The following is a 13,932-nucleotide window of genomic DNA, read 5'->3' as shown; positions in this document are numbered from 1 at the left end:
GAAGCTGGAGGAGAGGGCCTGGGCCCACTCTGCCCTGTCTAGCTGTGCCATCTGGCAAGCTACTCCCCTATTCTGACTTCGGGCTCCCCGTCTGTAAACGGAGTCAGAAGACTATTCATTCTGTTTTGTTCCTCCCAGCTCTAAGTGTCTGCTCTTGGAAGTCAAAATGAGAAGATGCACTCATTATGGGTAAGCCACGTTGTGGTATCACTTAAGAATGTTTCAGGGAATCTCAGAAGCCCAGGATCACAAAACCCCGAATTACAACGGACCTCCCTGTAAACTATTAAGATGTTAGAGTTCTAGGGTGCATTCTCCTGGCTTCGCCAAGGCAGTTTGGTGACTTACCTCTAAATGGTCTCACTCTTTCTAATTCTCATTCGCTCGCTCACTTTCTCCCTTTGGAATGACACCGTTCAAAGTCTTTGCAAATGTGAAAGGAAGACGAAGTCTTACTTCATTCTCCCTGCTCCTTTGGGGTCATGGGCATGTTTGTTTGGCTTGCACCATAGTTAAAAATTGGTTTCTTCCATATTTGCTGTGAGCTTGCTAATGACTAACCTCACATTGACTTAACATAATTAATATTAAATTATTTAAGTGGTAAGTTCTATACGATGTTTTAAATTTAAAGGCGTCCTAAATGGCGTCTTTAAATGGAAAGCACCCTAAATTGAAGGGCTTAAAAGTTCCAACAAATAGTCAACAATTGTTTCCCCCCCCCAAAAAAAAAAAATCAGAAAATACATATTAGTGTAAATTCTAAACTGGCAAATCCCAACCTTACTTCATTTTTGAAAAGCCTCGTTCTTTTAATTCACAACCCTTAATATTCCTTGGACTGAAGGCTACAGCAAACTAAACAACTCCAAAGATGACCCATGAATTTTATACAAGTATTCTGAAATTGTCAGTAAAAGCCAAATTCGACAATAGAGTTCCTGGCTGCATTTAAACAAAACATTTCCTAATAAGACTGCTCACCAGGGCAGTGGCCTTTGCTCTTAAATGACACTTTTTTTTTTTAAAGGGCAATGTAATGATTGCAGCTAAAAAAAAAATATACCAAACCACCACATACACAGAATTTGTATTCTAACCTTAGGGCAGACTATTTTTTTTTCTTTAATGGCTGAAGATAAAGAGTTTGGATTTTTCTCATGTCTCATTTACATATATTAGCTAGGAATATCACGAGCCTATTTTCTTCTTTCGCTACATTACAGAAGAAGATACACAGAGAGGGACACTATCTTCCATAATGACGCACCCAGGGGGGATAGGCCTATCAAGCAAGAATTCCCGCTTACCCCACCGCTGAAGCCTACTACCTAACTGGCCTTAAGGAAATTTGGAGAACTAGATCGACCTGAAGAAGAGAGGGGAACATCTTAAGGGCTTAACAGGTACAACCCAGCCTGTTTACGTGCTGGGCTGTTTTGTTTTGAACTTCTTGAAAGAACAGGTCAGGTGCTGTAGCAAGACTACAGCGTGTGTCTTCTGTAACCTCAAGCAAGGACACGAGGGTTTGGAAAAAACTGCCTCGCGCTTCTCCAGGCGGGCGGCCGCGCTTTGGGTCATTCATAAATAGCGGAGTCTAAGTTACCTGTATTTCCCTGGCGTGGTACACGATGATCAGCCCAAGCAAGATGATTGTGGAGAGACTGATAAGGCATTTCAGAGCTAAGGAATACAGCGACGCCTGCAACACAGACAGAAGCACTTTTAAGAAACTAGCACTCTGAACCACCTTCCAGGGCCCCCGACCACCCCCAGCCCCAGAATATGAACTCCCAGGAGGAGGAGGATGGGGATGAGGGGAGTACCTGTCTTGGCTGTGGGATCCGTCAGCTCACTTGGCCTCTAAGGGAAGTGAGGAGAGGAGGGCAGGTGGATGGCTAGGGAGAGGGTCCGCGCCATGACATATGCCAGCGCAGATCCTGGCTCTCGAAACCCAGAGGAAGTTATCCCTGAGTTTAAGCACTCTGGGTTGAAAGGGGCCTCCTAAATTGCGAGCACCTGGAAAGCAACAGGGCTTGCTTTCCCCTACTGACTCCTGGAAACATTTATTTAATGTGCCTGAAGTCGCTGGGGCACTCACTGACTCCAGAACTTTGGCTGCGCGCAGAAAGGCTCTCTCTGTAGAGTTGCCTGGAGGATCAGGACAGCGCGTCCGAGCCGTGCTCGCCGTCCCGGCGGGCACCTGCCACCGTCCCGAGGAGGCTCGGGGCTGGCCGGCAAGAATTTCCCACCAGGGCCCATCCCAACCACCCGGCGTCCGAACCCCGCGGTCCCGGAAGGCTGGGCAAGCGGCTGCAGCGCCTACCTTGTCGTAGGCGCCCCACGACAGCTCGGTCTCGATGACCATGACCACGATGCCGAACATGCCGAAGATGAGCGCGTAGTCGCTGAGCCGCTTGCGCTTCTCGAACAGGGCGCGCCGGTGGCCCAGCTTGTAGCCGATGTTCTGGTTCTTCTTTTTGCTGGACTTGGTGCCACTGCTGCTGCCATGCCCGCTGCCGCCACCGCCGCCGCCGCCTCCAGCGCTGCCGCTGCCGCCGGCTCCGTAGAGCGCCAGGTTATTGGAGTTGTTGTGCTCCGGCTTAGACACCACGATCTCCGGGGCTGAGGACGAAGCGGCGGCCGCGGCGGCGGCTGCAGACGGGGAGGACGCGCCGCCACCTCCTCCGACCGACGCGGGGGGCTGTAAGGGCTGCGCCTCCGAGTCCATCTCGTGCAGGTTCCGGCGGGACGCGCTCAAGTTGCTGAGCGGCCGCATGACGCCCCCGTTGTACCTGCAGCTGCTCATGGCTATTTCGGTGAAGGGGTTGCTCTCGCGGCGCGCCTGGGGCTGGTGGTGCTGGTGGTGCGCCGGGTGCGGGTGGTGGTGGTGGTGCGAGAGCGGGGGCCCGGAGCCCAGGCTGCCGAGGCTGCCCGTGGGGCTGGCGGCGGGCTGCAGGCTGTGGCACTGGTGGTACTGGGAGGCGGACGCCGGCTGCTGCGTGTACTGCTGCCGGAGCGCACTGGCATGGCTGGACGGCGTCAGCTCGCTCACATTGAGCTGGCTGCCCCGGCGCGACGAGCAGCAGCAGCAGCACGACGAGCCCGACAGCGGCGAGGAGGTGCGGGTCCGGAAGGCGCCGCCGGGCGAGGAGGTGCGGAGCAGCAGGGACAGGTTATCCCCCGCCCCCGCCCCCGCCGCCGGGGCTCCGGAGGGGGCGCAGCTGTTGCACGGGAGGCATGGGCTGCTGCCGCCGCTGCCCGGCGGCTGGTGCGCGAGGTGCGGGTGGTGCTGAGGGTGCGGGAGGGACGCGAAGGGCGGGCACGGCTTGTCCTGGCTCTGTTGCTGCTGCTGGCAATGCAGGTGTGAGGAGCGCGGCGGCGGCGGCGGCTGCTCCGAGAAGAAGCCGCGCTGGAACTGCAATGGGGTTTCCATGTCAGGGCTGTTAAAGCTGCAGGGAGACCAGGCGGTGGTGCACCCTGCGCAATGCGTTATGGTCGGGAGCGGGGACTCCTGCTGCTGGTGCGAGGAAGGGCCCATGCCGGCTCCGGTAGAATCCAGGCGGCGAGTCCGATTGGTTGGGCGCACCAAAACAATGGGCATGACATCACCTGCGGGGACCGAGACCGAGTTTGCGGCGCGCGCGGCTTAGGGGAGCGTGTGTGAGAGAGAGGGATGGGGAGGAGGGAATCTGCAGGATGAGAACCCTGGGGGTGCGCAGGCCAGGGAGGGGTGAGGGCTGGGGGCCCCACCTGCTGATGGGGAGCGCCGGGGAGCACCACCGGGGATGGGGAGCCCCCAGACTGTGCAGCCGGGCTGCGGGGGAAGGGGCGAGAAGAAAGGGGCGTCCCTCCCTCCCTGCCCCCCTCGCCGCCGCCCCCCTAGCTCGTGCCGGACGCGCAGTCTAGATCACCTGCGCCGGGCACTGCAGCACGTTGGGCCACCCCAGCCGTGGGTCAGGCGCGGGGACAGTGCGGAACCCCTGCCATTTGTCCGCCCGCGTGCACGCCTCGTAGGGCTGCAGAACAGCAGCCCCCTCGCTGCACGCCCACCTCTCCCTGATCGTCCCGCGGAGAGTGGGCCGCCGGCTGCCCGCCAAAGAACTGCGGGGGCACCCGCTTTGGGAAAAAAAAGTTTGGCGGCTGGCTCCGCCAGTGCAGCAGGGTTTGGGGAGAACCTCGGGGCCTGAGCCCCGGTTTGGTCGCCTCGAGTTCAGAGCCAGCCCCGCGCCCGGATCTTCCCCAGTCGCTGGGCTCCGGCGCCCGGGAGTCGGGATTGGCTGCGCCGCGCTCCGGCCCGAGTGCGCCGCGGCGCGGGGAGGGTTAACCGCCTCGGCACCCGGGCCGGGGGAGGATGGGGGCGGGGCCGGAGGAGGGGATCCCCACCGTCCGCGGGAGGAGCCCGTGCGGGCTTCCCGGGTCCCCCTGGCGGGGGCGGAGGGCTTTCCCAGATACCGCCCGCTCACATTTGCGCCTTCTGCGGAACATGAGGGGCTGGCGCCCCCGGCCGCCGGGTCCCCGGGCTCGGGCGCTCAGGCCCTCTGGCCGCCCCAGTGGGTAGGTCCGCGGGCTTCTCCGGCGGTGGAGAGGCGGCTTGCTCGAGGGTCTGGGGGCTGCTCAGCAACCGCCGGCCGCCAGCGCCTCCTCTGTTCCTCTTCCTCCTCCCCACCTGCAAAGCACAGACACAAAGCAAAGGCGGGTCACAGATGCGCAAACCCCGGGCTTCTCCTCGGCCGTGCCCCGACTGCGGGTGGGAGAGGGGCCTGGCGCGGGCCGAGTCGCCACCGTTCGTTACAGAAATTATTAACAATGAAAACCCCGGCTGAGTGTCCACTCCCGGGCGGGTGCTGGAGTTTTGCTAGAGTCAGGTGTAATTATTTACTTTCTAATAAACGGATAAAAATGGCAGTTTGAGGCTCACATATTTCCCGCAATGTGCTCTTCTCTTAGGGGATATACCAACACAAAGCGGTAGGGGACCCTTTTCCGAGAATTGTTACTGCTCTATCTTGAGTGCTTCTCCTTCGTATTTCTTTGTACATGGAAATTCCAGGCTCCCCGAAAAGGACAGGAAAGGAACCCTAGCCAGCTAAATATTTGTTTCCATTGTAAATCGTAATTTAAATGCATGATTTTTATGATCGGGATTATAGTGAATTAGACCAAGAAATTAGAGCGTAAACAGATCACCCTCATTAGGTAATTGGAATTCTCAGCTGGATCCAATTTCTTGATATTCTACTCGGCAGCTGCCCTAAAGTTGCTCACCAGGTACCTTGTCCTAGGACTGTGTGTGCATGCGTTTTCAATACCATGGAGTGAATAATTCATTTTAGGATATCTTTTGGACATGGGTTAAACAATTTTAATTTTTTGTACGTGCAAAAAATCCAAAAGGGGAAGGGGGTGGGGGGAAGCACAGGTTGCTATTTGGCCCACAGCTCTCCATATAAGATAAAGAGTACTGTCAGAAATTTTATTTTTCAATAGTCTAAGTCAGGAGTAGAAATTGAATAGCTACAAAGTGGAGCCAGTATTTTATGTTTATACTCTGTCCTGATTTTTGGCAGTTCAACAAAACTTGCTTAGTTACAAAGCTCATGGTAGCTGAGTAGCTAATGCAAGAATTGTGTGGGGCGCATGGCCATTAAAAACGATTCTAATGAGCTGACTTTGAAATTAACAAAGAAAGCTTCCAAATTAAGTTAGTTACCTCTGGTGTGAAAATTCAACGCAAGCACAAAATCAATCATACATTTATTTTCACTTCACTATATGCGGCTGAATTGAATGAAGAGTTTGATTCCTCCTTATGAATGAAATTCTTCAAGGGAGTGTAATCACAGGACATCAATACTTTCATAAATTTAGCTGAAAGATGACATCGATGCCTCCCCAAATATCACGATTGTTGCCAGCATCCAATTAGATATAAGGTTCTAGAATAATTCAAACACTGTAAGTAATGGCTACATTCTATGTATCAAACTGACTTTCTCAAACAGCAAGTTTAAGGCTTCAAACAGAGGGTTGCGTAAACTAATTAAAAGGGACAAAAGGTTGTGTCATTTGGCCTGTATATCTCTGTGCCTTGGTACGGGATTAGGTACAGTTCCATTAATCATATAGAAAAAAAGGGTGTTTACTAAGATTTATGACCATGATGTACAGAGTTTCCATTGGTCACAAAGGGGACTCAGGGGGAGGATGACCGACAGAGTAAGAATGATATGAAGATAGGACCCAGCATGAGGAATTGTCAGAATACCTAAAATCAGTTCATAGTGCTTATTCCCCGCCAATATTAAAACAACAACAACCAAAAAAAAACACAAACAAACAAAACAAAACAAAAAAACACAAAAAGCCTCATGAAATAATAATGTGAAACTCACTGTGACTGGAGAGAGAGAAGTCAATCAGATGTATATCATTGTTCTGTTTTAAGGAATCATCTGATCACACCCTCCATCCCCCCAAAATCACCTTGCTAATAAATGTCTGTTTGGAGAGTATGATAATCCTCTATCGGTATGATTATGGAAAACCACAGGATACCCCCCAACAATGTCATGTTTCATTTTTCATCTGTGTCGTTTGGGGCATTCCCACACTATTGGGTTATGTACGACAGGGGCACATTTAAGGAGTTTTTGTTTTCACCATTCTTCTCTTCTTTATAAAATTAACAAATGAATAGCAAACTTATATATAAACCTTTAAAATTCAGACACCGTAATTTTGCCCCTTTTTTCTATAAAGGATTATAGAGATACACGTGACCAAGCAGTCGGAGCAACAAAGACAGTGTTCTCCCACAGGGTTGGTGCTGTGTGCACAAGAGATAGTCATTTAAACCTGGAAGACCAAGGAGGGAAAGAGAGAAGGAGGAAAGGAAGAAAGTTTGATACAAAAGTCGCAAAACAATGCCCTGTAACCTCTGACTAGAAGCTTTTGGAAAACGACATTTGCTTCTCTTTCTACCGTTAAGATATATAGCGCTGGAATTTCTCTAGTTTAACACCAGAGGTCATACTCATCCACCAAATGCATTTCGAATCTCATCAATTAGTGGCCTCCCATTTCCAGCATCATTTTTGAAAAATCACCTGGGTTTTTTTTTTTTTTTTTCTCTAGACTAGAACACCCGGGTCCCCATATTTGTGGAATTTCAAGCTTGCACACATACAAAGAACACCGCCCGCCGCCCCCCCCCCCACCCAACACATACACTTAACATTGGTCTTAGAAGATCCATTTTCCCAGACCACATAGGATCTTGGAAAAAGCTGCAGGTTGTTTGCTCTCTGATCCCTTACTTGACTCAGATTTACATGATGCCATTGTTTATAATTCTCTTTTTCCTAGGAATTATTTGTGCTCTCTCTTTTTTTTAAAAGATTTTATTTATTTATTTGACAGACAGGTCACAAGTAGGCAGTGCAGCAGGCAGAGAGGGGGTGGGGGGGAAGCAGGCTCCCTGCTGAGCAGAGAGGCCATTGCAGGGCTCCATCCCAGGACCCTGAGATCATGACCCTGCAGAAGGCAGAGGCTTAACCCACTGAGCCACCCACGCGCCCCACGTGCTCTGTCTCTCTCTTCATTGTTCCTTCAAAAGCAGGACTCCCCTGAATTTGGATGTTTCTGGTCTATTTCCAGGGGTAGGCAGAGCAACTGAGGCAGGGACCCACACTGAGAAGTCTAGAGGGAACTTTGAGCTACGAAGTCAATATTTTTCTGAGACTTTCTTTTTTTCTTTGCCCAAGTGAGAAAATTGTTGGGGGTTGCCAAACAGAGAGGTTGTGATAAGACACAGCCTCTCTGAACTTAGTTTACAAGGTGGTAAATATAAATGCGCAATTGGGATCATATCAAGAGTTATGGAGTAGCACAATAAGAGTTATGGAGTAGCTAGGAGTAGCACAATAACAGGTCCACATTTCCCAAAACAGAACCATTAAAAGGCGATAAGAACAGATGTTTTTAAACCACAGACTGTCCTAAATTTGTAAGAGATAAACCACATTGGATCTGAAGAAAAGATTAGAATAATTTTTATATGTATTCTTTTTACTTCTGCATCATGATCAGAAAGTGTCAAGACCTGAATGAGCTTATTGGCGATGGCCTTGTTAATTTTTCTCCAGAATGCTATTATTCAGGGACTAATTATCATGTTGGAGCCTATTCATTGACTTTCCAAATTTTTTTCTATTCTCCTCTTCATTTCCAGCTAATTGGCATATCTGTCAAAGTCTCAGCAACTCCAGCAAAAAAAAAAAAAAAAAGAAAGAAAAGAAAAGAAAAAAAAAATGAAGCACGTATACTAGTTTTGCTAGAATTGAACCATGTTACATAATTAAACATGAATACCAGGTTAAAATTACTGACTGGGGGGGAGTCTTTTGAAAAAAATCTGCAATTTCATAAACCAATATCCTTGGCAGTTAGAACCACACATCCAAATCCAGAAAGTCATTAAAAAAAAAAAAAAAAAAAAACCCAACCACCTAAAGGCAGCCCATTCTAGTTGAGAAAGTTTCTGCATTATTTTATTTGCTTTGCTAAGGATCCTTATGAGAGATAGGAAAGTTTTCCTTATCCTCTCCATCTCAAAGGTAAAGAGCTTAATGCAATCCAGGCAATCCAGTGCCCCAGGGTTCCCCAGGTCACACAGCTAACAAGGCAAGCCAGACTTCAAACGCAGCCTTCAGAGACCACCTGCTGAATCTGTTTTGCAGACTTCTAGCATTTCTTCCACAGCCACAGAATAACCCAATCGCTCTATCGACTCACACTAGCCGTCCGGGAATGGACCGCAGGGGCTTGTCATTACCATTCACTTCCTTTCAATGGCCTCAGGGACATTTCCTCGCTGGCATAGTTGGGATTCTGTGATTCCTGACTGCTGGTCTCTTGTCGACGTCATTTGATCAACAGAATAATTTATAAGGATCCAGTACAAGTGTGGATACAATGGCAGGGCTGTAGGCACGCAGGTCCAAGGTGCCTAATTAAAAAGTATAAAAAGTAGGGCGATTCTAGGCTGCTCGCAGAGTTTGCTGCCTACTTTGCAGTCTGGTCTGGCATTCCTTATTGTTGGCATCATCCGTCGAAGAAGCTGCAGGCCAGTGAAACGTATATATTGGCACTAACAGGCTCATTTTGTCTTTTTGTGAAATAAGGGGGATTCCCACGCTCAAGCTGCCTGCCCTGTGGCTTGGAGGAATTTGCCAGCAGCCCTGCAGGGACCCGGCCACCTGTGTTCTTGCCGCTTCTCCCATTATGCCAAAGAGTGGGGAGAACCGTGTCGCTAGATGAACCCCAAAGAACCCCATAGGGAATTTTTCTACAAGCTGTTTTTTCGTTTGTTTGTTTTTCCTGGTATCTCCCCTATGGGTGTTCCTGCCCGGATCAGCTTGACACCAGACCGCACAGGACCCCCCAGAAACGCGATCAAACCAGAGGGGTCCAATCTGGTGGGCACCGTGGGCCAAATTCACACTTTTCCTTCACTGTACTACAGTAACAAACTGAACTCTCTTCCCTAGGAGGCACCAAGACAGGAAACCCCCAACCACCAAGGGAAGAAAAAAGGATGGGGCTTAAGTTCCTGGAAATCTCCACCCCTTCCTGGGACCCAGGCTGATATCCAGCATCCCCACCCCCACCCCCCACCCCCCACCCCACAGCCATATCATTTATACCCCCTCTGCCTCTTAGTGCCCTTGGAGCATGAGCTCCCTTCCTCCATTCTCTCTTTATTCTCTGGATAAATTACCTGCTTGCCACCAAAGACTGTTTTGTTCCTTGGCTATTTGGCCCTGAAAGGCACAGAGCAGGAAAGAAACTACAGGTTTGGTAACAACCAGAGAAAGGAAGTCGAGCTGTGCGCCACAGGAAGAGAGAAACCAAACATCTCACAGCCAGGGTAAAGAATCAGCAAAAACGGGAACAAAGATATGCCAAGCCATCCCTAAATAACGGAGGTCAAAGCTGCCCCTTGGTGATCCCAAATGTTCCAGGGTCGCTCAGTGCTGAAACAAAATGAAGCTACAAAAGTTTTGGAAAGTTTATTTTCCCTCCGAAATCCAATTTATTTCCCTATCATTATTTGGCCCTCTTTACAGGATTGGCGCTACCATGCCTTAGCTCTTCCCCCCGCCCCTCCCCCCCGTTTCCTGTTAACCCATTCCGGTGTGTTATTTATCACACCATCTGTTTTTTTTCCTTTTGATTTTCTACCACTTGCCAAACAGCCTCAGGAAATCTATGTATCTCCCTTTGCCTATCTACATACTATCACCTCCCCGCTCCCAACTATTTATAAATCCCCATTCCCTAAGTAATTGCCTTAGGGCAAGGAGAGTGTTGGTGTCCACTTACAGGAAAGGAAAGAACCACAACTGGTTCTAAGTTCAATTAAACAGAACAGTGTCCTCAGCAACCCAACACACTAAATACTAATAAATCTTCTTGTTGAACAAAAACTTATCACAAAGGTACCGTGATCGAGATAGCCTGTCATGGAATAAGGATAGACATATACATCAGTGGAACGGAACTGAGAATCCAGAAACCTCCCTTTACCTTTATGGTCAACTGATGTTTGGTGAAGATGTCAAGACAATTCAATGGGGGTGCGATGGGCTTTTCAACAAGTGGACAGGATGTGGTAAAATTTGAAACCCCATATATTATTGATGGGAATGTAAAATGGTTCAGCTTCTCCGGAAAACAGTTTGGCAGTTCCTCAAAATATGAAATGTAAAGTTACTTTTCTTTTTTTTTTTTTTTTAATATTTATTTATTTATTAAGATTTTATTTATTTATTTGACAGAGATCACAAGTAGGCAGAGAGGCAGGCAGAGAGAGAGGAAGGGAAGCAGGTTCTCTGTTTTTTTTGCAGAGAGCCCAATGTGGGGCTCGATCTCAGGACCCTGGGATCATGACCTGAGCCAAAGGCAGAGGCTTTAACCCACTGAGTCACCCAGGCGCCCCTAAAGTTACTTTTCTAACGAGCAATTCTTGTCCTAAGTAGATGCCCAAGAAAAATGCAAATACACATCTACAGAAAAAAAAAAAAAAAAAAGTGTCCGTGGATGTTTAAGAGAAGGATGATTCAAAATAACAGCCTAGGGCTGGAAAGAATGCAAATGCCCATCTATGGCTGAGTGTGTAAAGGAAATGGGGTATGCTCTTACAATGCAATATTCTTCATCAATAAAAAGGGATAAAGTTCTGATGCTTTGCTACGACACGAAGGAGCCTTGAAAATGTGTAAAGGAAAGCCAGTCATAAAAGACCACACATATGACTCCATCTATAGGAAACATCCAGGAGAGGCAAAGCTATAAACAATACATTACATTAGTGGTTATCCCAAGCACTAAATGGAGAGTCACTCTTAATACATACTCTGTTTCTTTTGGGTGAAAAAGATGTTGAAAATGGGAAGATGATGGTCATTTAACTCCATGAATATACTGTCATTGATTAGACACTTTAAGTGGTTAAATGATATGGTATGTGGATTGTGTATCCAAAAGTTAAAAGCAGATGGGAGAACTCTCCCAGCATAACTGGGTATGAAGTAAAAGGAAAAGTATCAATGAAACAAAGGAATCAATTTAAAATGAATACTGGTGAAGCAACAATTGATCTATCAGACTCAAGAAAAGCAGGAATAGGTTTTCCTCTGTGGCACGAGGGACTGTCAATCCGTGCATTTGAAGGTATTTAAGATTCAAGACTTTTTTTCCTTGTGAGACGCTCCCTGGCTGGGTCACATCCTAAGAATCTCATGGTTCAAGGAATATCCTAAGAAGAATTACAATTAAAAAAAAAAAAAGAGGAATTTCAATAGAAGAAGGAGCTGTGAGGCACCTTTAATTATGGAATGTACATTTCTCGTCCTGATATCTAAGAAACAGAGAAGGTATATTTTGTACTGAATTCCACAGTTTAAAAAAAAAAAATTGCTGTGCTTTGAATGATCCTAACTGATGAAGGAATTCAAATTAACGCATTGTCCAAAGATGACTGGCAGTCCTTTCTGGCGGCCATTAATTACTTTTCCGTGTGATGTCTTAGCTCTATCGCCCTTAAGCTTAAAATACAATGAGACTGAAGCCTTTTGTAAGAGGTTGTCAGGGGCTGTTTTGGAAGTATAGGCTCTCGGGCTGGAGGGTTGGAAGCCCAAGTACGCTCCACATGCAGTCTGCAGCCTGTGGCTCAGCTGATTGAAGTCTACATCTTAAAGGACTCAGCAGTCAAGAAAACAGAGCCAGAGCCAGGCTCCAGGAGGTGGCAGGGGTCTCATTTGGTATTGATGAGTGACTAGAGCTCCAGGATGAGACTCGCTTCAGCGCTCACTTCAAAAAGACAGAAGCCCTCTTCTGAAAGCCAAGACAATCCTGCAAAGCTGTCTCGTGGAATTTGTCTGGGGACATTCAGAGGTGGGTATGACAGCAGAGGAGTGCAAAATCCCCAACAGATTCCTGATCTTCTGGAAACGCTAATTTGCACATGGAGTTTCTCGTGTTTTTAGCCAAGATAAAACTCATGGTTTTGCTTACTGAGTGGATATTTTGCTAAGAGAAACAAAACAAAACAAACCTTAAAAAAAAAGAAAACTTTTTTAGTGGCGCCATAGACCATGGGGAAAAAAGATGTAGGAAAGAGGACACTCTGTTCTCGAAAATAAATTACATGAAGTGGACCAAACAATTGAAATAAGATTAACCAGAAAAGATTTTTCTAGGTTATTAGCAAACACAGTTCTGAGATAAAGGACTCTTGCATTTCCTGTTGTGGATTTGAGGATTTTGCTTATCCCAAGATCAGGGCTTGGAGGACACTAGAGAAAAAGCAGTCTTAAAATGAGCCTCACTTGGGATGCCTGGGTGGCCCAGTGGGTTAAGCTTCTGCCTTCAGCTTGGTTCATGATCTCAGGGTCCTGGGATGGAGCCCCACATGGGGCTCTCTGCTCAGCAGGGAACCTGCTACCTCCTTTCTCTCTGCCTGCCTCTCTGCCTTCTTGTGATCTCTGTCTGTCAAGTAAATAAATAAAATCTTTAAAAAAAAAATGAGCCTTACTTATAAGTGGTAGAATCTCCCATAATTGGTGGAGGGCCACTGACCTCTCTCACCTGCTTAAGTGTTGGCCTATGTAGTTCCATTCAGAGGGCAGATATATAAGGTGGGCTGTAAGGAATGGCCTTTCACCTCACTTTTAAAAAAGATTTTATGTATTTGAGAGTGAGAGTGAGTGAAAGAGAGAGAGCACCAGCAGAGGGATGAGGCAGAGGGAGAAGCAGACTCCCCACCATGTGGGGCTTGATCTCAGGACCCTGGGATCATGACCTGAGCTGAAAGCAGACACCTAACCAACTGAGACACCCAGGCACCCCATCACCTCCTTCTTTAAAAAATTTTTATTTTATTTTATTTTTTTAGTAATCTCTACACACAACGTGGGGCTTGAAGTTATAATCCTGTGATTTAGAGTCATAAGCTCTTCCCACTGAGCTAGGTAGGAAGGCCCCTTGTCCCTTTAACAAGCACCAGAGAAAATATTGTAGGTTTCTAGATCTCAGGCTGACGGCCCTTAGGAGACGTGTATGATCTCTTTTCTTCTGTTTTCTTTTCTTCTTCTCCTCCCTCGATTCACCCTTTTTTGTTCCTGAGAGGACAATGTGGATTCTCCTAGAAAGGAGCCTGCATTCTTCCAGGTTTAAAGAGGATCTTGGTTTCACAGTCAACAGAAGGGTTAAAGGAAAGAGAAGGATCTGATATATCTGATAACGAACTAGAAGGACCCCAATTATCAGCAGACTGAAACAGGAAATAGGCAAGAAGAAGAAGCATTAGTTTGTGATGACTACGGCAACGTGTAAGACACAGGTTACGTCCTCAAGAAGCTCAAAGGA

General features: G+C 47.8%; 1 protein-coding gene across 8 annotated transcripts in view; it reads right to left on the bottom strand.

Annotated features, from left to right (window-relative positions):
• Window positions 1–13,932, bottom strand: part of KCNN2 (potassium calcium-activated channel subfamily N member 2) — a 477,186-nt gene that overhangs the window by 144,804 nt on the left and 318,450 nt on the right. For 6 of the 8 annotated variants that reach the window (XM_082723557.1, XM_082723555.1, XM_082723554.1 and 3 more), the window contains 3 exons: window positions 4,467–4,669; window positions 2,327–3,612; window positions 1,607–1,702 (listed from right to left, as the gene is read on the bottom strand). In XM_082723557.1, coding sequence (XP_082579683.1) covers window positions 1,607–1,702; window positions 2,327–3,612; window positions 4,467–4,488 — 1,404 coding nt within the window. In that variant the 5' untranslated portion in view covers window positions 4,489–4,669. Of the gene's footprint in view, window positions 1–1,606; window positions 1,703–2,326; window positions 3,613–3,914; window positions 4,670–13,932 lie in introns of those variants that run through there. The other 2 variants (XM_082723560.1, XM_082723561.1) reach the window with 2 other exon arrangements.

Source organism: Mustela nivalis (genome assembly GCF_964662115.1).
Source record: "Mustela nivalis genome assembly, chromosome: 3".
In the NCBI taxonomy this organism is placed as follows: domain Eukaryota; kingdom Metazoa; phylum Chordata; class Mammalia; order Carnivora; family Mustelidae; genus Mustela; species Mustela nivalis.
Note: the sequence above shows the minus strand (reverse complement) of the source record. Positions and strands in the feature narration are given on the sequence as shown.